General features: G+C 57.1%; 2 protein-coding genes across 2 annotated transcripts; both read right to left on the reverse strand.

Moving 5' to 3' along the window:
- Positions 1 to 2,286: 2,286 nt before the first annotated feature.
- Positions 2,287 to 13,922, reverse strand: OSBPL7 (oxysterol binding protein like 7). The gene is made up of 23 exons (XM_082859848.1): positions 13,780 to 13,922; positions 12,341 to 12,439; positions 12,107 to 12,232; positions 11,879 to 11,932; positions 11,154 to 11,267; positions 10,688 to 10,798; positions 10,475 to 10,592; positions 9,694 to 9,797; positions 9,248 to 9,340; positions 9,031 to 9,163; positions 8,848 to 8,942; positions 8,569 to 8,664; positions 7,761 to 7,898; positions 7,076 to 7,169; positions 5,910 to 6,142; positions 5,627 to 5,764; positions 4,714 to 4,777; positions 4,535 to 4,613; positions 3,466 to 3,610; positions 3,223 to 3,367; positions 3,010 to 3,136; positions 2,677 to 2,799; positions 2,287 to 2,508 (listed from the first exon to the last, which is right to left on the reverse strand). The coding sequence occupies exons 1-23, from the start codon at positions 13,789 to 13,791 to the stop codon at positions 2,400 to 2,402; spliced, it is 2,550 nt and encodes an 849-aa protein (XP_082715974.1). The 5' UTR covers positions 13,792 to 13,922; the 3' UTR covers positions 2,287 to 2,399.
- A 1,341-nt stretch (positions 13,923 to 15,263) lies between these two features.
- Positions 15,264 to 21,502, reverse strand: MRPL10 (mitochondrial ribosomal protein L10). Its single transcript, XM_082859892.1, has 5 exons — positions 21,443 to 21,502; positions 19,390 to 19,559; positions 17,990 to 18,154; positions 17,591 to 17,735; positions 15,264 to 16,872 (listed from the first exon to the last, which is right to left on the reverse strand). The coding sequence occupies exons 1-5, from the start codon at positions 21,492 to 21,494 to the stop codon at positions 16,616 to 16,618; spliced, it is 789 nt and encodes a 262-aa protein (XP_082716018.1). The 5' UTR covers positions 21,495 to 21,502; the 3' UTR covers positions 15,264 to 16,615.
- Positions 21,503 to 21,785: the final 283 nt, after the last annotated feature.

The raw sequence follows: 21,785 nt of genomic DNA on the forward strand, positions 1-21,785 counted from the left end.
TTCTGTAAATAAACTGTGGAAATGTGGACCGCCCCCCACCCACCCCAGGGGCAGGGGTGGGGGTGGGCTGGAGGAGAGGGAAGAAGAAAAGGACTAGGATTGGGAGGGCTGCTGTAGCTCACGGGTCCCCTCTGTTCTTGCTGTCCCCTGAGAAAGCATGACCAGCTCTTGGGACATCCCTGCTTCTCCCTGTAGCAGAGCCAGCGGGTAAAGCCCACTCACAGCCACCTGGGCTGCATGCCGTTGGGGAGCAGGGAGGTGGGTGCCTCCAGCTTCAGGGGATCAGATCTGGACCCTGTCCTCCAGGAGAGGAAGTGAGGTGTCCCCTGAGAGCTGCAAATCAGCACATAACGACTCCGCCCAAACCCCTGCACTAGATGACCAAACTCTAGCACAGCTTCCAGCAGCCTGTGTCCCTAGGATGAGCCCAGTCCCCTCAGATGCCTGCCTGAGGAAGCTCCCCACTGCCAGCAGAATTCACTGCTTGTTCTAGCCAACACCTGACCCCGGGCCCTGACTTCCTTTTCTTAGAGCAGGGCCTGTGTGTGCAGTGCGGTGGGCTGAGGGGCTAGGAGACAACTAATGAAATCAGGAGCCTGGACATACATTCTCCTCTAAGACACAAAAGAAGCCAAATGAAGGACCACGGAGTCCCTGACCAGAAAGGCAAGGCACTTGACCAAGATCAGAACAGCTTTGGAATAACAGAGCTGGGACCTGAACTCAGCCGAGGCGGTGCGGGAGGGGGAGAAACGCAGCTCGCCCTGTTCTCCCATCTCTTCTAGTCCCTCCCCCCTCCCACCTTCCCTTGAAAAGTCACTGAGGGGGTGAGAGGGTGAGCACAGACCTGACCGAGGATGCTGGGGGTGGGGGCAGCTTCTGTGCCAGAGGGAGACAGGGACCACACAGTTTTCTGCCTGCTTAAGGAGTTTGGGTTTTCCCCTGAGGCGCTCAGAAGCAATGGATGTATCTGAAGCAGGTACGAGGTACCATATTTCTCTTTTAAAATATCACCATGGGGGCTTCCCTGGGGGCGCAGTTGTTGAGAGTCCGCCTGCCGATGCGGGGGACGCGGGTTCGTGCCCCGGTCCGGGAAGATCCCACATGCTGCGGAGCGGCTGGGCCCGTGAGCCATGGCCGCTGAGCCTGCATGTCCGGAGCCTGTGCTCCGCAACAGGAGAGGCCACAACAGTGAGAGGCCCGCGTACCAAAAAATAAAATAAAATAAAATAAAATAAAATAAAATATCACCCTGAAAGCCAGCATTAGAATGGAAGTGACTGGAGGCTCCAAGGATACTGCAATAGTCCAGGTGAAAGTTGATAAGAGCCCAGCCTAAGCTAGGTGCAATCACGAGAAGGGGTCAGAGAGACACTGAGGCAGAATTGACGGGAGGTGAGGATTCAGGGAGCGAGATGACATTGGGTCTTTAGCCCAGGTGAGTGGGGAGCTATGGGCCTTCACTGGGCTTGAGCGCACGTGTTTTTCAATGAATGGTCACAGGCCAAAGTTTGGGACAGTCTTTACTGGAGTTTGGAATGTCATAGCAATTCACCCTAATCAGAGGCAGACTGGTAAAATGAGCAGCAATGGTGGCGGACCCCCCGCAGGGGACATCCGGCCTACACGAGGAATCCTGCTCGCCCGCAAGCAGTACACAGGCACACGCACACACTCTTCTACACAAACCAACACTCTCATGAGTGCTCGCTCACTCCGGGTGGGTCAGAGGCCAGGCGCCCTTCCTGCCCTGTCTGCTCTGGGGGATCCACTGAGCTGAGACTGAAGGAAACCACTTGAGGACCAGGGACGAAGGAGCTGCAGGCGTTTTGCAGTTTGGGAGAAGGGGATCCAGGAGGATAGGAGAAATTGCCAGGGCCAAGCAAAGGGAGCCCCTCTGGGCCAGGGCAGGGGGAGAAGATGCTGGAGATGGGGCATGGGAGGGACGGGGGTGGGAGAAAAGGCCATCCCCTCTCCTTCACTCACTCCAACCTCACAGCTGGGGCCCGAGTCCTGGGCATGGGAATCCTGGGGAACGTCGAGGGGTCCCCTGTGTCCTAGGAAGGCACTGAAATGGGGAACAGATCCTGGAGGGCCTGGAGTCTCCCCCAAGTACCCCAGGGGGTAAGGAGGGGGTTGACAGAGCAAGGAGGGTCTTACATGCTGGTTGTCTGGGGCAACAAGACTGGGGAAGCACGAATACTGCTTCCCACCCCAAACAAGGGGTGGGTGATGGGCTGAGATGCAGCCCCTCTGGCCGGCAGAGGGGAGAGGGCCAGAGCCAGGGCTTCCCCTTTGGTCTCCAGGGCAGTGAGTGGGAGAGCCTGGCCTCGCCCATGTGTCCGTGGCGGGGTGGGAGCAGGAGGGGGGACCGGGGCCTCCTGCCCCTGGGGCCTGGGCTACCAGAGCACGGCCCCGTCCAGGTTCCCGTAGCCCGGCTCGGCCCGCAGCCGCCAGTATGTGTTGTTAGTCACCCACCACTCCTTCCCGCTGCTGTCTGTCTGCCGCCTGGGGGGAAGGGGGCCGTGGAAGAAGAGGGGTGAACACCCAGCACTGAGGCCGGGGTCCCGAGACGCTGCCTTACGCTGCCGGCCCCACTCAAAGCAGGAAGGGGCTAGTGGGGAGGAGGAGGGGGGCCTGGGCTGCAGAGAGACCTGGAGAGGGGGGCAGAGGCACCTGAAGAAGCGAGCCTGGTGGACAATGTTGTTCTCCTCCATGACTTTGCGCCTGTCTCGCTGAAGCTGCTCAATCCTTCTCTTCTGGGCCTCGGCGGCCTGTATGTTCCCCTCCTCCAGGTACCTGAGCATCCAGACGGCGGTCAGCGGAACTGCCCACTCTCAGAGGCCCCCAAAGCCAAGGCCGCTGTGCCTGCCCAGTTCTGCCCCCAAACGGGTCCCATCTCCCCGAGGCAACTCAAGGAAGGAAGGACATCGTGCCAGGTCTGCGTGGAAACCCACGTGGGGAGGGAGGAGCCCGGAGCTTCCGGAGCGGCGCCCGCCTGGCACTGACCTCTGGTCTGGCCGGAGCCGCGTGTCTGTGGAAGGCAGGGACCGCTTCAGCTCTGCCGTCAGCTCATTCAGCTCCAAAGCAAACTGAGTGAAGCCGAAGTTGCGCTCATAGTTTGGGGGCATTGAGTCTAGGGGGAAGGCAGGGGGCTGGGGCAGGTGGGCTGTGCACAGCTGCCCTCGCCTCTGCCCAGCCCGCCCCAAGCGCCCCACTTACTGGGTTTCCAGATGCACTGACCGCCCGGCGGGGGTCCCCGGTACAGGCCCTCAGGCCACTTCCCGAAGAGTCGGTGGAGGACGCGGCCGCTTCGGCTGAACACGGCACCCTGCACCTCATGGACGTTGGAGCTCCAGTACTTGGCCTGGGGTGGGGGTGGGACAGAGGGCTTAGGGAGGTGTCCCCTCCTCTTCCCCGGGGCGAGCTGCTGGGACGGACGGGTGGGGCAGGGAGGCCACCCACCTTGCAGAAGGTGATCTTGCAGTGGCAGGAGCTGTCCTGCGTGTTCCGGATGAGCACCTCCCCGTAGTGCTCAATCCAGCGCTGGCCACTCAGGATGTTGTGAATGCAGGACGTCACCTTGTTCCACTCAAAGTGGTCCCCAAACCTGAGAGAGACAGAGCATGGCGGGGGGCAGCTGGCCGGCCCTGGGGAACAAGTGCCACCCTGAGCCGGGGAATGCCTGTCTCATCAGAGCAGGTCATGTGGGTCTGGGAAAGGAACCCTGGGGTCCTGGTTCCAGCTCATGGTCCTTCCCTGAAGGACGACATATTTATAAAGGAAAGCAGCCTTCCCAGAAAGTATTCAACTAACACATCTCCATCTGTTGAGAAAGCTCCAGAGGGCCTAAGTCACAGGGGTAAAAACATAGGCGGGTCTATGTCCTTGGGATATATGCCTGTTCACATATATCAGCCTGTTTACTCCCCACTTCTGTCGAACATTACTTATTACTCTTATTTTATAGACGAGCAGACTCAAGGCTCTGGGGCGTCAAGTCTTTCTGCCACTTGTCTAATTAAGCAGCAGAACCAAGACTCCCGCCCAGGACTTCTGACCCTGAAGTCCAGGGTCTTCCCCACCCCTGCGCTGGCCTCTGGTTGCAGTTCCCCACCTATAACATGGCTAGATGAGGGTGCTTCAAATGTGGTTTGTGAGCAGTCCTGAAAGCACTTTAGAATCACTTTAGGCTTGTGTGCGTGCGTGCGTGTGTGTGTGTGTGTGTGTGTGTGTGTGTGTGTGTGTGTGAATGGGTTACTGTGCACTGACTTGAAGTCTCAAATGCATTCCTTACTGTGAGTCATGGTCAAAAAGTGCGAAAGCCACTTGATCAGATGACCCTGACGAGCCCTTCCAGCTCTAAGACTTTTCACCTTTCTTTACTGACAACTGCTGTTAACCCAGGTATAAATGTACAGACACTGCCCCACCCTGAGCAGCTTCAGACCAGGCCTCTCTCTCCTGTCCCTCCCACCTCCCCATCCCAGCCCAGGGAGGATGGCCTGTAGGCTGGGCCTGTGCCTACACTCACCTGGGCAGGCTCACATTGACCATCCCCACAGGCACAATCTCCAGGGATTTGCCCCAGAACTTGTTCTTCCACTTCATGTCTGGAGTTGGGTGGGGGAAGGAGAACGACTGCAGAGATAAGACCAGAGAGTGTTCCAGCCCCTCCCCCATCTGCGCTTCACCCCCAGCCCCACCCTTTACCTTGCCAGAATATGAAGTTCTCAGACTCCGCGTGGCACGCCGAGATGGGGGGGTGGTGGGAGACCTTGATGAGCAAGGAAGTCTTCTAGAGGCTGCTCTGAGGACCCTGGGGTCTGCTCCTGACCCCAGGCCCCCAACATCCCTCACCCCCATCCCCAGTTCCCCTGGGAACCAGAAGACCAGTTAGTTCCAGGTCTCTTGTCTAGGTGTCCTTGGCCACCACCCAAATTCCATCTCCCTCTCCTTTCCCACGAAGCCCCTATGTTCTCCCTTCTCCCTCCCTCCCCTCTAGGGCCCTCCTGGCCGACCCTGTGCATGGTGCCCTCCAGAGATCCTGCCCAAGTCCTCTAGCAGTGACAGGTGGGGCCTCCACCCATGGCCTGCCTGAAAGCCAGCCCTCCCATGAGGACCCTCTTCCCTAATCATCTTCTCCCCCGAAGCCGATTATCACCCTGCAATCTCCAGAACACACCCTTGGAAAAACTCGGCCCTGCCCTCATTAGAACAGCTCCCCATCTGGAACCTTGAACTCAGGGATCCCACAGCCTGCCCTCCTTGCCTCTCCCCATCCCCTGGTGCCCACCACTGCCTGAGTGTTCCCTACAAATTGCAATTCTAAGCATGTCACTCTACTGCTTAAAACTCTCCCGTGACTACCCGTGGCCTTCAGGATTTAAAAACCAAGCAACCAACAGAGCTGAATAACCTCCTATGAGCTTCCAGAATCCCAGCTCTAGAATATGGTACAGTAACTCCTTGTTTGAAATCCCTCTCCCCAAGGAGTGGGGAGCTCCTCCCTTGACGGTCCGACTGTCGGGTGTTCTCGCCCACGCCCTGGCCCCTTGAAGCCCGGGTGTTCCCCGGCCTTGGCCACATGGCTGCCCCAACCAGCCCACTTCTTCCAGGGCCTCACCTGCTCACTGATGAAGCGGAAACCTCGGTCAGGCCGCTCGCACTCGTAGGTCTCCCCCAGGACAGGGTTGAAGGGCTTGCAGCCCGCCCGGTGGTATGTAGAGGAGTAGGCTGACACTGCGAAGGCTGCGATGTACACCTGCAGGGGGCGGGGCGCCGGGGGATCAGAGGAGATGCTGCCCCGCCACCACCCTACCATGAGCCAGGACGGGGGCCCGGGGTGGGCCCGGTAGACCGGATCCTGGGAGGTGGCGGCAGCCTGGGCGGGGGCTGGGCGGACCCACCATGCGCTCGCAGGGGTCGGTGGTCTGGCTGGCCTGGTCCAGAAGGCTGCTGTACTCCAGCTCCTCGCAGAGCCGCTGCAGGGTGCTGAGTGGCTCGTTGAGCTGCACGGGCATCGACACCTTGGACAGGTCCTTGCCGATGTTGTTCCACAGGATGTTCCACAGGCTCACGTCGGCCCCGGGCCCACTGGCCGCAGGTAGGCATCGGCGGCGGGGTGGTCCCACGGCTCCTCCTGGAACACAATCCGGGGGCCAACCCGCCTGTCACTCTGCCTTGGGCACCTCGCATCCAGGCCCGCGGCCTCCTGAGCTCCTGAGGTGCTCCCAGGTCTGCTCGCTCCCAGGCCCCAGGCTCGACTCATTATGGGGCAGGCGGCTGGGGGCTAATTCTGTTTTTTGGGGGGTGATGGGGAGTGGTTAATTCTTGATGAGCTCCTGGGGATTTAGGTGAGCAGCAGAGTTAAGAACCAGAGGATAGTTCCCACTGTTGGAAAAAGAAACCCTGCACCCCAGAAGCCCTTCCTGACTCTCACCCTTGGCTTCTGCTCCGTTTCATAAGCACAGAAACCAATGTCAAAATTATTCAGCCCAGGGCTTCCCTGGTGGCGCAGTGGTTGAGAGTCTGCCTGCCGATGCAGGGGACGCGGGTTCGTGCCCCGGTCCGGGAAGATCCCACGTGCCGCGGAGCGGCTGGGCCCGTGGGCCATGGCCGCTGAGCCTGCGTGTCCGTAGCCTGTGCTCCACAACGGGAGAGGCCACAACAGTGAGAGGCCCGCGTACCACAAAAAAAATAAAAAATAAAATAAAACAAATAAAATTATTCAGCCCATTTTATAGATGAGGAAACAGGCTCCAAGAAGGAAAATGACACGTACAAAGCCACACTGCTAAAAAGCGGGCCCTTCTGCCTATCAGGCCCACGCGAGCCTTCGCAGAAGCCCAGAGTGGAGACTAGCCCCAGGCTGAGCCTGCCCCGCCCCCAGGGCCACCCCTGGAGCACAGTCACAGCTTAGCCTTACTCACCCCCAGGGTCACCCCTGGAGTCAGCACCCGAAGCCATTAGCCCACCAGTACTACAAGGGACTACTTCCCAAGGGGCCTGGGCCTGGACGAACCCCGTTGCTGTGCCCACCTCCTGCCCTCCCTCCTGCCCGTCTGGCTGGCACCTTTCTGACAGCGCTCAGCTCCCCTGAGGTCGAGCACCTCCTCGGACAGGCTGGTGGTGACTTCACTGGTGCACGACTCCTCCTCCTCTGAGCCCTGGGCCAGGGACAGATGACAGGCTGGGCAGACTAGGCCTCCCCCAGGCAGCTGGACAGTGCCCAGGGCCTGGCAAGAATCTGCCCAGCTAGCCCTTTGGTGGGAAGGGGAAGAGAATATACTTGGGAGGGTCTGAGCCCTAGGACACTGCCCTGGGAGGCCTGGAATCACGGCGTGCCCTGCCACCTTGGGAGGGAGAGGGCCTGGCCTTACAACTAGCAGGGAGACAGCCAGGAGCTTGGCGGGACACTGAGGGAAAGGAAGCTGGGGATTACTGGGATTCAGGGTCAGGAGGGTGAGCGTCAAGGGAGTGCTAAGGCTGAAACGAGGTCACAGAAAGATGACGGGGTGCAGCTGAGACAGCAGTTTCAGTAGAACCCATGGGGATGGAGCATGTCAAACTGGAAGAAGGGTCCCCAGCAGAGATTTCTAAGCAGGGCCGCACAAACCCAGCAGATCTGGACGTGTTCCCAGAGAAGTGGCCGAGGTGGTTAGAAAGGACTTGGGAATCTAGATTCCAGTCTCCCGGGACCGCACCCCTCTATTCCCAGGGTCCCTCCTCTCTCACTACCAGCTTCCCCGCTCCCTCACCTCATTCTCAGAAGAGCTGGCAGAGAGGAGAACCTCACAGGCATCAAAGAACTCTGTGTGGGAATCAGCGAGGGAAAGGACGCTGCTCTGGGACAGCTGAGGGGTCAGCTCTCGCCCCTTCATGTACAGAGCTTCTTGCTGTGGGAGCGGGACAGGTGTCAGGCCCAAGGCCCAGCCGGGAGAGTCAGGCAGGGCTCCCCTGGCCTGACAGCTCCCTTGTGAGGGAAGTGTGACTGGGGACTTTTACTATCTGAGTCTGAGACCTGCTGAGCAGGAGAAGATGCGGAGGGGAGCGAGTGTAGTGGGGTACGAAGGCCTGGTGGAAAGATCCCGGCCTGGAAGTGAGGAGACACGGGTTGCATAATAACTGCCTGGGCACTGACTCTGAGCCTGGCTCCAAGCCCTTTGCGTGTATCAACTCCATCAATCCCAACACTCACCCTACCAGGTAGGTGCAATTATTACCCCCACTTTGCAGATTAGGACACTGAGGCTCTGGGTCATGAAGCCAGCATACAGTGGAGCCAGATTCAAACCCATGTGGTATGGGAGCCTGGGCCCATCAATTAGATCCTCTGAGTCTCAGTTTCCTCATCTGTGAACTTGAGGGTAAGAATCACTGCCTCACGGGACTCTGACTTAAAAACAAAAGCACTCTGCACGCTGTTAAGAAATGACCCAGATGTGGCTGCTGCCCGTGTTCCGTGAAAGGGGCTGGAGTTTCAGGTCTGAACGCCAACCACGCCTTCACTTCTGCTGAGAAAGAAGGCCCAGAGGAATGGTCCCCACAGCCCACCCCGGCTCCCACCTCCTCGGGGTTGAGGGAGCTGAAGGAGTCTGCAGTGGTGTCGGAGGACACGGACAGCGAGTGGAGGCGCCTCGGGCCGGCTGCGGCCTCAGAGACCTGCAGGGAGAGGGTGAGGGCACAGGTGCCGGGACGGGGCGGGTGAAGCCCTCCCCAGCCTGCCGGGCACAGCCTGCCTCCTCCAACCTCCCTTCCCGGCCCAGGTCCGGGACCACCCCCAGGTCTGCAGTCCTCAGGGCTCGGGCCCACTCCTCCCACTGGCCACCCTGCCCCCAGCCTCACCCCCAGCCTGGACGGATCCAAACCCTGGTGCAGGTCCCTCAGTCGGTCCCGTTCAGTGGTGAGGGCGGCCAGGACACTGCTGAGCGAGCTGTGCACTGTGGGGGCAGGCCGGCCATCAGACTCCCTTCCTCTCCCTCTCCCTCTCCCCGCCTGCCCCCAGCCACCCCCAGGGCACGCACTCACCCTTCTGAGCCAGGGCCCAGAAACTGCGCTGCACGTGGGCATAGTCTGGGGGTGGCAGCCCGCGGGGGCCCGAGGGGTCCCGGGACTCCAGGTAGCGAGATAGGTTGGGAACAGAGCCGTGGAGACGACCCACCTGTAGGCGAAGGGGAGGGGTTGAAGGGTGCAGCCTCCTTCAGAGCCTCCCACCCAGCATCTCGGGGTCCACACCCCACCTCACCCGCCCGATGGTGTCGTCCTTGGCAAAGCTCTGTGTGCACCATATGCGGCTGGTCCGCTTCCCCTTCTTGGGTCTCTCGGTCGTCACCGAGGCCTGGCAAGTCGAGGTGAGGGAGTTTCAGTCTCAGGGTGGGGAAGACCACCAAAGCCGGGAGAGAGGTAGACGGTCATGAAGGAGGACGCAGAGACACCAGCATCCCGGAGGCAGAAGACCGACAGCCTGGCAGCCGCCTGGGCACAGGAGGAAGGGGTCGCTCCAAAGGGGCAGAAAGACAACCCTGAGGCGGTCTGGACACGGTGGGGAGGGGCAACGGGGAGATGGTGGCTCTCCAGGAAACCGCAGCATATAAGGGGGACTGGGGACCTGTCCGGGGAAGTGATGGAGATGAAGACAGCAAGAGCGGAGATAGCCCTGGGCGGGCCCCTGCCTCCTCCCCTGGACCTTACCTGGTGTGTGGGGATAACAGGGGCTGAGGGGATCCGGGGCAGGGACTCCAGGCTCTGGAGGAGTCTGTGGAGTTCCTGGAGCTTCCCCTGACACTCAGAGAGCTCTGCGGGAAGGATGAATGAGGAAGTCCCTCTCCCAACACTGGCCAGGCCCCCCAGAGTCTGTCCGTTAGCTTCCCTTCCTCCTCCAAAGACTTCACCGGCAGCCACGGAAATGCCGACACTGGCTGCCCTCCCCCACTCACGAGCCCAAAGCAGTTCCCAGCTCCCACCCTTTGGTCTGGCCTCACGGAAGCGCCCGCACCCCAATCTGCACTCTGTTCCCAGACCACACCTTACCTCGGCCACCTCCACACAGGCCAGGGGGCTCCCACTCTCGCTCTCCCCCCTTGGTTTGCATTTCCCTCTCCCAGGCCAGCATCGCAGCCTGCAACTCCAGGAATCCGGTTCTAGTGCACACCCCTTCCCTGGCACTACTCCTCAGGACCCCTCCCTGCGTTGGCATTCTGGATCTTCTTTTTCATGAGTCCTGGCCCTGTGTCCGGGTCTGTCTATATGCCTAGAGTACGAGCCCCATCATTCTCTGTAAGCCTGAGGCTCCCCAGGGCAGGGCCCTAGGAGACCTGATCAGCCTAGAGACGGAGGCTGTCTCCCCCATCAGACTGGGTCTCCCAGAGGCAGGGATGGAGGTAACATTTTCTCCTCCTTGTGACTGCTGATGCCACCTAGATGCAATAGCATGGGCCCTTCCCACGGAGGCGCAGTGCCAGGGGCCCCTCACCATGAGAACAGCGGTCTAACCCATCACTGTCCCTCAGCCAGGAAGACACCTTCTCCCGTGGTCCAACCCCTGGCAGAGCCGAGGCACTACCCGCTGCCGGAAGCTGGGCACCAGGAACCTGTGGGGTGAGTCAAGGGTCAGCAAGGTTTCTGCCTCCCTGAGTCTCATCCTGAATCCCCACATCATCTGTCGCTGCCCCAGGGCCCATCTTACCTTCCGGTGAGTGGTGCTGGGCAGCAGGCTTCGGGGCACATCCAGGTGCTGGGCCAGGCGGTGGGCACGCAGCTGAGCCACCCAGCTCTGGAACAGGTCCTGTGATTTGATCTGCAGAGGTGATGGAGGAGGGGAGGGATGCATGAAAGGAAGGATTGCTTTCTAGAGGCAAGAAGTTGGGGCTCTGGTCCGCAGGCAGGCAGGGTCTCTCCCTATAGCACACAGCTTGTGCAAAGGTCCCTTGCGGGGAGGCAGAAACAGCTTCTGCAGGTCTCCAAGCCTTCAGCTCTGTTCCTGTTCACACAACAGCCAACAGGGCCAGTTTGCCATTGGCTATTGTACATGGTAGGAACTCCCTTCTGGTCAAACTCAGACAGACCCTCGGCCCCTGTCCCTCTCTCCTGCGTGCCCCAGTGCCTCTGACAGGCTGGGGACCAAGCCACCACCTGGCTCCTAGGGATGTCACCTTGAGGTGGTAGATGTTGTCTTCAGTGTCAAGGTCAATGCGCTGGGCCTTTTTGTTGATGGACATGACCGACAGTCGGACATCAATGGAGCCATGGAGCTTCCCCTTGGTGATCTGGGGTGGAGAGATCGGAGGGGGAAAGGGGGACTTGTTTTAGGCCACCAGGGCCACCATCACTGAGGTCACGCTAGGCTCAAGGGCCAGGCAGCAGGTTCACCCTCATGCCCAAGTCACAGTATCAGCAGGACTTGTCAGTCGTCCTCCTGCGCACAGGACACCCCGCTATGTCAAGTCACAATCTGAGCTCTAGGCAGTCACAGAGTGAGGAAAACTTTTCCCACCCTCAGGAATCTGCGAGGCTGAGAAAGGAGCACCTTCTTGGAGACAGCCTGGGTGTCCAGGCCTTTAGTTCCTTGTTCCTGCAAGAGCAGAGGACAAGGACGACGATGACAAAGCTCCCATGTCTTGGGTACTTATTTTATGCCCGGCACTGTCCTGAGAGCCCTCACCAAGACAAAGACTCTATAAACGGGTGGCTGCACTCTCTCCATCGTAGAAGTGAGGAGCTGAGGCCCAGGGAAGTAACCTGCCCAAGACCCCACACCCAATAATTGGTGTCCCTGGGATTCAGACCCTGCTCTGGGGGATTCCAGAAGCCCCCTTCCCGCGCAGGGCACTCTGGGGCCAAAGTCCTCCCTCATCCCCCAGCCGAGGCCCTGACTCACATCTTGCCGAGTCGTTGCGTAGTGAAGGATCCCATCCTCGAGCACAAAGTATCTCTGTGACGTTGCCCAGAAGGGACAGGGCCCGGGGGCCAGAGAGGAAAGGATGTGGGGAGAGAGCAACCATACAGAAGTTTCTTCTGACGCACAAACAGACTGTACCCCCCGGCAACCCCACACATCCCCGTCCGGCGTCCCCATCCGGCCCCTCCCCTTGCCCTGTCTCCTTACCTTGTGCCAGCCCTTCAGAGGCCACTTCCTCTTCTTGAGCAGGTGGCCTTCCTGCCTCTCAGGCATGATACCCTCTGCCCCCAGCCGGCCCCGAGGCTCCTCCACTACCTCCCACAGCTCGGAGGCCTGCAGTCCAGGACAGAGTTGGGGAGCGGCCGGTGAAGCGACCAGCTCTGCCTTTTTCCCCTGTGGGCCAAGCTCGGCGCGCCCACTGCCTACTCCCCACCCTCAGACCTGCTGGGCACTGCTGGGCTTGGCGGACTGTGTGCTCTCAGCCAGGGAGGGAGGGTCCCGCTCTTGGAAGTCCATGGGGAAGGGAGTGGCCACTCCCTGCTGAGGACGTAGAGAAGAGTGGAAGGAGAAAGATGTCACCTTGTCCTGAGGGGGCCCTTGAAGCAGAGAAAGACCCTGTTAGCACAGACTCGGCTATCACCTTCCCCACCTCCAGCCCCTCTTGCACCCTCTGGGATGAGAGCCCCCGAGCACATCTTCCGCTCACCTGCCACACCTCTCCCAAGCCTGTCCCCACCCCACTCTGGGCAGGTCTCAGCGCCCGCTGCCCAGAGAGGTGGAGCGCGCAGCAGGCAGGCCGGTGCCAAAAGAAAACCTCGAAAAGTCAGCCCTGCCCCACCTTAGGCACTCACACGTTCCCCGGCTCCAGGAAACACCCCATGCTTTCTCTGGAGGATTCCCTGGGGGTAATCAGAGGTGAGGCAGGGGAGTGAAGGAAGAGGTCCCAAAATAGGACAGAGGAATCCAGAGACTAGACATGTGAGATCTCAACCCAGCTCCTCTTCCGCCAGGATCCCTGAGCCCAGCACCACGGCATGGAGACTCCTCTGCCATCCCTTTACAGAGCCCCCCAACCTCTTGACCCCAGCTCCCCACCAATTGGCCTCCATATCCTCTAGTTCCTGGGCTCCCATTTTTCTGCCTGAGGAAACTGAGGCCTGAGACAGCCCGCATTTTCCCCTGTGCCTCCCATCAATCGCCCCCCTAGGATGCCCACTTCGGACCCTCTGTTCCCCCGTCCCCCAAGCCTCCTTTCTTTCATCCCCATCCCTGGGGCTCCTAAGAAGTGTCATCCACCTGGAGAGAGCGGGGGACGAGCCACTGGAGACACACGCCAAGGACCGCACAGGCCCCGCAGCAGTGCCCACAGGCGCCCTTGGCACCAGCCCTGGCCATCCTGGCTCCACGGGGAGATCCATAATGCATGAGGCTGTGTGTGTGTGAGATGGGGGAGGGGACTGGAGGGGCAAGGTTGGCCTGAAGCTGGGGAAGCAGCCCAGATCTTCCGGTGGAGCTGAGGCCAGGAGGGGACAGGGACGTGGTGGGGTGTGGGTGGCCAGGAGGTCAGGGCAGAGGGGCCGATGCTACCAGAGGCTGACCTGGGGGGAAAACTCCTACGTTCAGCCATTGAAAGTTAACAAACTCTCCAGTGTTTTGGGTGTCTCTGTGCCCTTTTCCTGGCTCCGTGGGATCCTGGCCCCTCACTGCTTGCTGGTGGAGGGGAGGCTCTGTTAGTAGAGGGTGCAGGTCGAGGTGAGCCAGGTGGGTGCCCCCTTTCCACCTCCATTCCCGCCCTCATCTCTGGAAGAGCAGACCCACCAGCTTCAGGTGAATGTCCCCTTCTTGGGGAATGTCAGCTGATGCCAGCGTGGCCCCCTTACCCCAGGGTCCATGGACACCAGTGCTCCTTGGCCCGCGCACCGCTCCGCCTCTGTCACCGTCTCCGAGCCGCCAGCTCCCTGCTTACCGAGCTGAGCAGTGGCGGCAGCTGCAGCAGGAACCAGGAAGGAAGGAGACGTCGGAGCCTCCCCTCTAGCCGGATCTCCTCACCTCCCCCTCCCCCGGCCCCTCCTCCAGCCAAACTCCGGGCAGCCGCTCAGCTCTGCCCCCCTGCTCCCCGGAGGACTCAGGGCTGAGCCGACTCCCCAGCACCCAGAAAGCTTGGGAGTGACAGCAGAGTCCCCAGTGGGCACAGTTCCAGATAGATCACAGAGGACTAGGGAGCTGCTGGCCCCAAGCTAGTGCTGGTAAAGAATTTGCTCACACTAGTATGGCCTTGACCCCAATTAGTACCCAAGGCCATTTCCTTATTAACCCCTGCCTCTCAGTTTTACATCTGAAAATAGATTGTGGAATTTGGAGTCAGCAAATCTTTCAGGTTGACAGAAAGGGAGGGGTGACCCATGGAACCACAGCTGACAGTGCCAAAGGCAGTCAGCAGGGCATAGTTCAAGAGGGCCACAGTGAGGCTGTCACTGGGGTTCATGCCCCACCAGGTCAGGACCCATGGGGGCCGGAAGCACCTATGTGGTAAGACACCCCCCACCCCCCAGCCTACCGAGTCTTTGGATGGGGGGCAGGTCTGGGGCGGTAACCACCTGGCTGTTAAAAGGCTAGCTGGAGCCAACTCTGGTACCCTTGGCCTCCCTTTCTGAATACCTTTGCCCTTCTGCTGGAGTACTGTGTGCAGCTGCTCAATTCTAATTAAAAATTACCTGAGAAAGGTCTAGAATTCACTCAAATGAATATGAACTGGACTGACAGCTTTAAGTGCAGTGCAGCCACTTTCTGGAAAGAAGTGGGTTTAATGCTGTGGTTTCAGGCAACGCCAGCAGGAGAAGGATGCAATTCGAGGTTCTTCTTTGATTCCCAATATGACATAGGCCACTTCCCCAGCCAGCCGTCCCATGGGCCCTGGCTTACACATCTCTCAGGTGATGCCTGCTCTCTGTTCCATTCAAAACCTCAGCAGTCCCTGCCACCCCAGGAGGGCGTTCTTAGCACCTGGCAGGGTTCTGGGAGTCAGGGAGAGCACTGGGCACCACTGGCCAGGCCAGCTCTGGCATCCAGGAGCCTCAGGGGCCTTTTAATTCAATTCCTATTGATTGAGCATCCCTGGGCGAAAGGCACAGAGCTGGGCACTGTGGAGAGCTGGTCCTGAACCAGGGAAGGAAAAGCTGCTGCAGACCATCATTGCCAGAGCAGAGTCTGCCCAGGACTAAGGAAGCTGTGGCACTGCTCCTAGAGCAATGATCAACTAACTCCCCGCATCACCCGCGTCCACCTGGAATGCGCTCCAACCAAGGACAAGGGCAGGCTTCTTGTCATACACCCCCTCTCCATTAAAAACCTCCAGTTCCCTGAGACTTGGATGAGGCCTCCTACTCAAGAGCCCCCAGACCCCCTTATTAAAACAGAATCCTGGCTTTCCCTCAGCTTTTTTTTTTTTAAATAAATTTATTGTATTTTTGGCTGCGTTGGATCTTCGTTGCTGTACGCGGGCTTTCTCTAGTTTCCGCGAGCGGGGGCTACTCTTCATTGCGGTGCATGGCCTTCTCATTGCGGTGGCTTCTTTTGTTGCGGAGCACGGGCTCTAGGTGCGCGGGCTTCAGTAGTTGCAGCACGTGGGCTCAGTAGTTGTGGCACGGGCTCTAGAGTACACGCTCAGTAGTTGTGGCGCACGGGCTTAGTCGCTCCACAGCATGTGGGATCTTCCCGGACCAGGGCTCAAATCCGTGTCCCCTGCATTGGCAGGCGGATTCTTAACCACCGCGCCACCAGGGAAGTCCCAGCTCTTTTGTTTTGAACCACCTGAGATGGGCCAGATACTGGACAAAGAGGGCAGCTGCCTTCAAAAGGACAAGCGCTTAAGCAATGCCATTTGTGGGAGCAAGTACAGGGAGGTAACAGGCTTGGACATGGGAAGAGGAAGGATTTTCTAGGAAGAGAAGTGAGTCAGAGATGACCTTGGGAATAAGCCTACAGGGAGGATAAGCTTGTCAACAGCAAAACACAGTAAGTAAAATGCACTTCACTTTATCATAAAGCAGTGCTCCCAACTTTTCCACGACATGGCACACCCTGAGGGCGCAGAATTAACACCCAAGCACACTTGGGACCCTAATGAAAAAGCTTTAGTGTAGAAAACCAGGGCAGCATCTTCAGAGTAGGAAGAGCCTGGCTCAGTCCCTGTGCTGACTCTTGCCAACTGCATGACCGTGGGCGGGCTATTTAACTTCTCCTCCCCTTAGTCTTCCTCTCTGTGAAATGGGGATGACATGTGAGGAATACAGGATCTAGCACATGGAAAGGGAGCCTGGCATAGTAGGCTCTCAACAGATGCCACTCTCAGCACAATCAATTACTCAGTTGCGCTATTCTGGCACATTGGAGCCACGAGCGGATAGGCTGGGAGGCACGTGCAGCAAGGGCAGTGAACACAGAAACCAAAGGCTTCTCCGCCTTGGACCTGGAGAATGGAAAGAGACCGCTGCTATCAGGTCCCAAGTTGGGAAAACTAGGGACAAAGACAGTGATTACGAGCCACCTCCGTTCTGAAATGGGATCCCTCTGCATCTCTGGGTTGCCATGTACTGGAAGAGATCTTTGTCAGTGAAAGCCAGGTAACAAACGCCACTCCTCACCCCAAGTTCCCCATATCTCTGACAGCCAACGGGGCAGAGTGTATTTATGGGCAGGCTGGGTACAAGAGGCTGGCTACGAGTCCGGAACAGGGTCGGGAGGATCCGGCTGCCCACTGGCTGGCACGACAGGGTCCTCCTCGTGTTGCTGTCTGACGTACTGATCCAGCAGGGCAGTCAGCCGGAGGGGCTGGTGCTGAAGCAGGGAGTGGGTCTGGGCCGTGAGGAGGGTAAGTCCTCCTACCAGCTCCCCCTGCACCAGGGCCAGGCTGGGGAGCTTGGAGTAGTTGATGAAGCCCTGCCTGCTGAGGATGGTGTCATCAACGCAGCCACCTGGAAGAACACAGGATCAGCGAGGCTCCCACAAATGCTTTTCTTCTCCAAAAATAATGGTCCAACCCTAGGAATTTGCTCTCCATTGCCCTTTTCTACCTCCCAGCCTTCCCCAAAATCTGGTTCCCACTTGTGCCCCGCCCCACTCCCACTGTTTCAGATCAATCCTCTCCCTTCCTTCCTAACTCTTCCCTAGAATCCCTTACATGATACATCTACCTGGTCCAACCCCCACTAAGTCAGCTTCCTAAACTTCCTTGAAGAACCATGGAGTGTGTGTTTGGGGCGGGGGGGCGGGGTGGGGAGAGTCTGTATAATAAACACAGATTCCTGCCCCCCAACACAGACCTGTGAAATCAGTATTCTCTGAAAGAAGCACCTCCAGGGACTCTCAGCATCAGGGGAGTCTAGGAAACATTGCTCACTATCCCTCAGCACCCTTCACTTGGGCTATTTGTTTTAAGTATCTTTGACTTTGTGGGTTTCAATACCCACTACCCCCTTGCTAGACTCAAGGTGTCTGAACTTCCCCTCCGCGGAGTGACACACACAAGCAGCCCTCATCAAATGGTGCTACCGACGCAGGCTCCATCGCGAGAGGGTGTCCCCTCCAAGCATGTCCACAGCTTTACCCACAAAGCCTTGCAGATGGCAGCAGGCTGCTCTAGCACCCACTCCCCTTCACCCTCATCCCCAACTGGCAGGGGAGCTTGCTCACCCAACAGCGGCAGGAAAGGCACACCCTTCAAGATTCGCACCATCTCCTTGACCTTGGGCTCTTCACTGACCAGCAGCAGGTTGTGCCCCACAAAAAGGGGCAGCAAATTTGGGTACTTGGAATCTTCCAGGAAGGACTTTAGGATCTGGAACAGCAAGAAAGAAGGGCTTACTGGGGTCAAGTAGGAGAAGGAGTCACCCACCTTGGTCACAGGCCACACCAGGCTGAGGGCTCAAGCCGAGGGTCTCCTCAAACCCTAATCACAGATTAGGCCCCGGACTAGAGGGCTGCCGTGGCAGGGAGGAGTCAGGAGTGCCACATCTTGGGAGAGATGCTGGGGTTTGAGATGGGGGTGAGGGAGGGGAATACGGCAACCCACGTCAGGGAGCCATTCTCTACCTGGTTGGGGAAGACCTTCATCAGGATCTTGTGCCTCCGCAGCCGGTGCCGCATGAGAAGCTTGTCCTCCGCGCTCAGAGCCACGTTCTGGCAGACAGCTATCATTCGGTTGTCTCGGAAAACTGCTGCTATCTCCCGACGGAGGAGCCGGACGAGGCCTGTCTCCTGCAGTCAGAAAAGGAGGCCCAAGGGGATGTAAAATGCCCCGTCTCCTTATAACCCTTACTCCCTCAGGGACAGGTGCTGGAGCTTCCAGTGATGCCCTAACGAAGATCAGGGTACAGGCAGGAGAGCTGGGCCCCTGACTCTGAGACATGTTCTATCTCCCACTCCATCCTTTCATTTCCATTTGATAACCACAGGCTTTACAGCAGTGTTTTTATTTTTTTAATTTTAAAAAATTTTATTATTGGGACATCCCTGGTGGTCCAGTGGGTAAGACTCTGTGCTCCCAATGCAGGGGGCCTGGGTTTGATCCCTGGTCAGGGAACCAGATCCGGCATGCATGCTGCAACTAAGAGGTCCACATGCCACAACTAAAGAAGCCCACAGGCTGCAAGGAAGATCCCATGTGCCACAACAAAGACAAGGTGCAGCCTAAATAAGTAAATAAATATATATTTTTAAGTTTTTGTTATTATTCTTTTTGGCTGCATCATGTGGCTTGCGGGATCTTAGTTTCCCAACCAGGGACTGAACCCGGGCCTTGGGCAGTGAAAGCACGGAGTCTTAACCACTGGACTGCCAGGAAATTCCCTAGAGTAGTGTTTTTAAAACCTGAGAATGCTCAGTCCCCTTGAACTGGACAGCAGTCTGACCCAGCAAACATTATTTTGATAATAATACTGTAAAATCATTTAATTATCCCTGACACTGTACTCATGCTGAATTATTTTACCAATTATAAATACAAGATCACTCTTTTGCAATGTTAATTCAAAATTGAGGTATTTTTACAGAACAAGACTTTGTTTTCTCAAGACAGTGTTTCTCAAAGTTGAGAACTTGTGGAGCTGAGAACCACCATGAAGTTACCAGTTCTCCACTGGTCTTTTTCAAGGACAAAAAACCTCGTGTTGTTCCTCTAAGAAAACGTGGAAGCTTCAAGACGGGAGCGATGTTCTCTCCTACCTCCGCCTGTGTGGATAGCTTTCACACACACATTTTTGGAGACAAGAATGAAGGAAATCCAGGAACGCTGTCCAAACCACAAAGCCCAAAAGGCCGACGCAGAATCAAGTGCAGATTTCATTTGAAAGTATCTGGACTACAGGGTCAAAGTGGGGAAGTAATGATGTGGATGACCATGTCCTGGACTGCTACTTCATTATGGCCACAGAAACAAGATCACTTTAATCCACCATCCCACCACCAGGCGACATGCCCAGCCTGTTTCTTACCTCCTGGGGGGGCCTGGGAGGGGGCGGCAGGCATCTGGGGTTGACAGCAGGTTTGGGGGGGATATACTCAGTCACAGCCATCAGCTTCTGCCGTTCAAAGTGCATCACACGACGGTGACGGGTAACAGCCTTGGAGCCATAGCGGACAAGCTGGCGGATGGGCAGCTGGCCTGGGAGAAGAAACGGCCATATGGTGAGAAGCAGTCTCTTAGTCTGCACCAGATGGACAAAACCCACCCCCTAGGCACAGACAACCAGAGTTCACAGAGCTAGCCTCAGCACTGAGTGGGACAAGGAACTCTGCTAGAAAGCTGAATCCCCGAACCTTCTCTTCTCTTTAATTGGTGACCTTAGCTCAGGTGCTTGATCCTTGGAGGTGCCCATTTCTCCAGCTCTTTATGCAGAGATAAGGAAAAAATGAGAACAAAGGAGAAAGTATTTTGAATACATTTTAAAAAGGAGGAGGGAGCTGGGCAAATGTTTTCTTAAATGACCAAATAAAAATTTTAAGTTTGAGAGCCATATGGCCTATCGCTACTACTCAGCTCTGCCACTGTATGATGGAAGTAACCATAGACAATATGTAAACAAACAGATGTAGCTGTGTTCCAATACAACTATGTAGGAAAGATGGTGACTAGCCCTGCCATAGTTTGCCAACCCCTGCTATAAGCCAGTGGTTCTCAAAAGTGTGCACCACCACCACCCCTCCCCAAACCAACATCAGCATCACCCAGGAACTTGTTAGAAAATCAAGTTCTCGGGCCCCGTCCTAGATCTACTGAGTCAGTAGCTCTGGAGCGGAGCCCAGAAAACAGTGTTAACAAGCCCTCCAGGTGACGCTGATGCTGACTGAAGTTTGAGAACCACTGCTCTACGCATTGCTCCTTCCCCCATGATTTGAAGCAAGAGGGAAAAGTTATACTGTCCTCACAGCTCCCCCAAACAAGTCTCCCTCCTCTCTATGCTTCTTGTTTACAGGCATTGCTGGAGAGCACCCCTCAGAAGACAAGGGAGCCACTCGAAAGCCCTAAGCCAAGGTAACCGCTTCACGCTCAACAAAAGGACCCAAGCTAGAGCTTCCCACTTTCAGCCCTTCCCAAGGCCGGAATGGGATCTCAGAGAAAGGTGCAGCCAGAAGGTGGCTCTAACAGTCAGAGAGCATGGAGATTTGCTTAAGTGAGAGGTTTTCTTGCCAGTGGCCACAAAACCTAACTGTTAAGTTAGATCAGATGGAACAAGATTTTTCAAAAATTTTTGCAGGTTTATTGAGATATAATTGACACACGTGGAACCAGATTTTAATCTCTCTCCTGCCACTTACTAGCTGTGACCTTGACCAGTCACTCAATTGGTCTAAACTTGAGTTTCTTAATCTGTAAAGAGGGGAAGATAATGCCTTCTTCAAAGGACGCTTTAAGGTTTAAATGAAATAATACATGTAAAGTACTTATCACTGTGCCTGACCTATATCACGTACTCAAAATCATTCATTAAACAAATATCTATAGCATGCCTATTAATGTCAGGCACCATGCCACATGCTGGCTATGCTGAATGAACATGGGTTCTGCCATTATAGAGTTTATAGTCTGATAGAGAAAACAATAAATAAAAACATGCTAAATTAGATTGTGATAAGGCGAAGGGGTCAGTAAACAGGGTGAGAGATACAGATTTAACAGGGGAAACCTTTGCGGAGGGTGGCGAGGGAAGGCCTGAGATGACATTTAGGCTGAGACCTTACGGAATCTCTGGAGGCAGAAAAGAGCTGGGTGGTGGGCTAGAGAAACCCCAAACAAGGCAGGGGGACTGGGGCGTCGAGAATAAATACTGTAGTTGTCGCTGACGTTTTTGCTGTGTTGTCGTTATTACTAGAGTCTGGACTCACAGGAAATTAGATGGGGGAAGGAGGCCGGCGATCTAGCTGGGGTCAGGGGTCATCAGGAGGTGTCTGGGATCAGAGATTTCGGGACGGGATTAGTAGTAGAGGAGGGAGACGAGTAGAGAGCATCGGCCGGAACGCGCCGAGAAGACGTGGGCCGCTCCTTACCCGCCTGGGGCAGGAGACGCCCTCGCAGCATCCCAGCCACGGCCGCAGCCATCGCCACCGGAAGAACGGCCCGGAGCCTAGCGAGACGGAAGGAGCTAAGGATTGTGGGTAGTCCCAGGGCCGGAAGCGGAGGGCGGAGCCGCCGGCTGGAGCAGCAACACGAATGCGCCGAGCCCGGCACCGGCGAGCTTGCCCTCCCGGATGACCCATCTGGCGTCCAGTCTCCTAGCAACGACACTAGACTCCTTCAACCGCTCTTGCCATCCGCACGCGCCACCATCTACCTACAAGCCCCCTGTAGGCGGCCAGTAAAGCCCCTATACACCCCTCAAACTCCACTTCG

Source organism: Leucopleurus acutus (assembly GCF_964270905.1).
Source record: "Leucopleurus acutus genome assembly, chromosome: 19".
NCBI lineage: Eukaryota > Metazoa > Chordata > Mammalia > Artiodactyla > Delphinidae > Leucopleurus > Leucopleurus acutus.

Coding starts and splice junctions, on each gene's coding strand:
- OSBPL7 (XM_082859848.1), bottom strand. Junction 12,233..12,340: donor AGCCCAGCAGTGCCCAGCAG/GTCTGAGGGTGG, acceptor CCTGGACTGCAG/GCCTCCGAGCTGTGGGAGGT. Junction 8,665..8,847: donor TGGATCCGTCCAGGCTGGGG/GTGAGGCTGGGG, acceptor CTCTCCCTGCAG/GTCTCTGAGGCCGCAGCCGG.
- MRPL10 (XM_082859892.1), bottom strand. CDS start 21,494: ATGGCTGCGGCCGTGGCTGGGATGCTGCGAGGGCGTCTCCTGCCCCAG. Junction 19,560..21,442: donor GCGTCTCCTGCCCCAGGCGG/GTAAGGAGCGGC, acceptor TTCTTCTCCCAG/GCCAGCTGCCCATCCGCCAG. Junction 16,873..17,590: donor GCCTTTCCTGCCGCTGTTGG/GTGAGCAAGCTC, acceptor GTGTTCTTCCAG/GTGGCTGCGTTGATGACACC.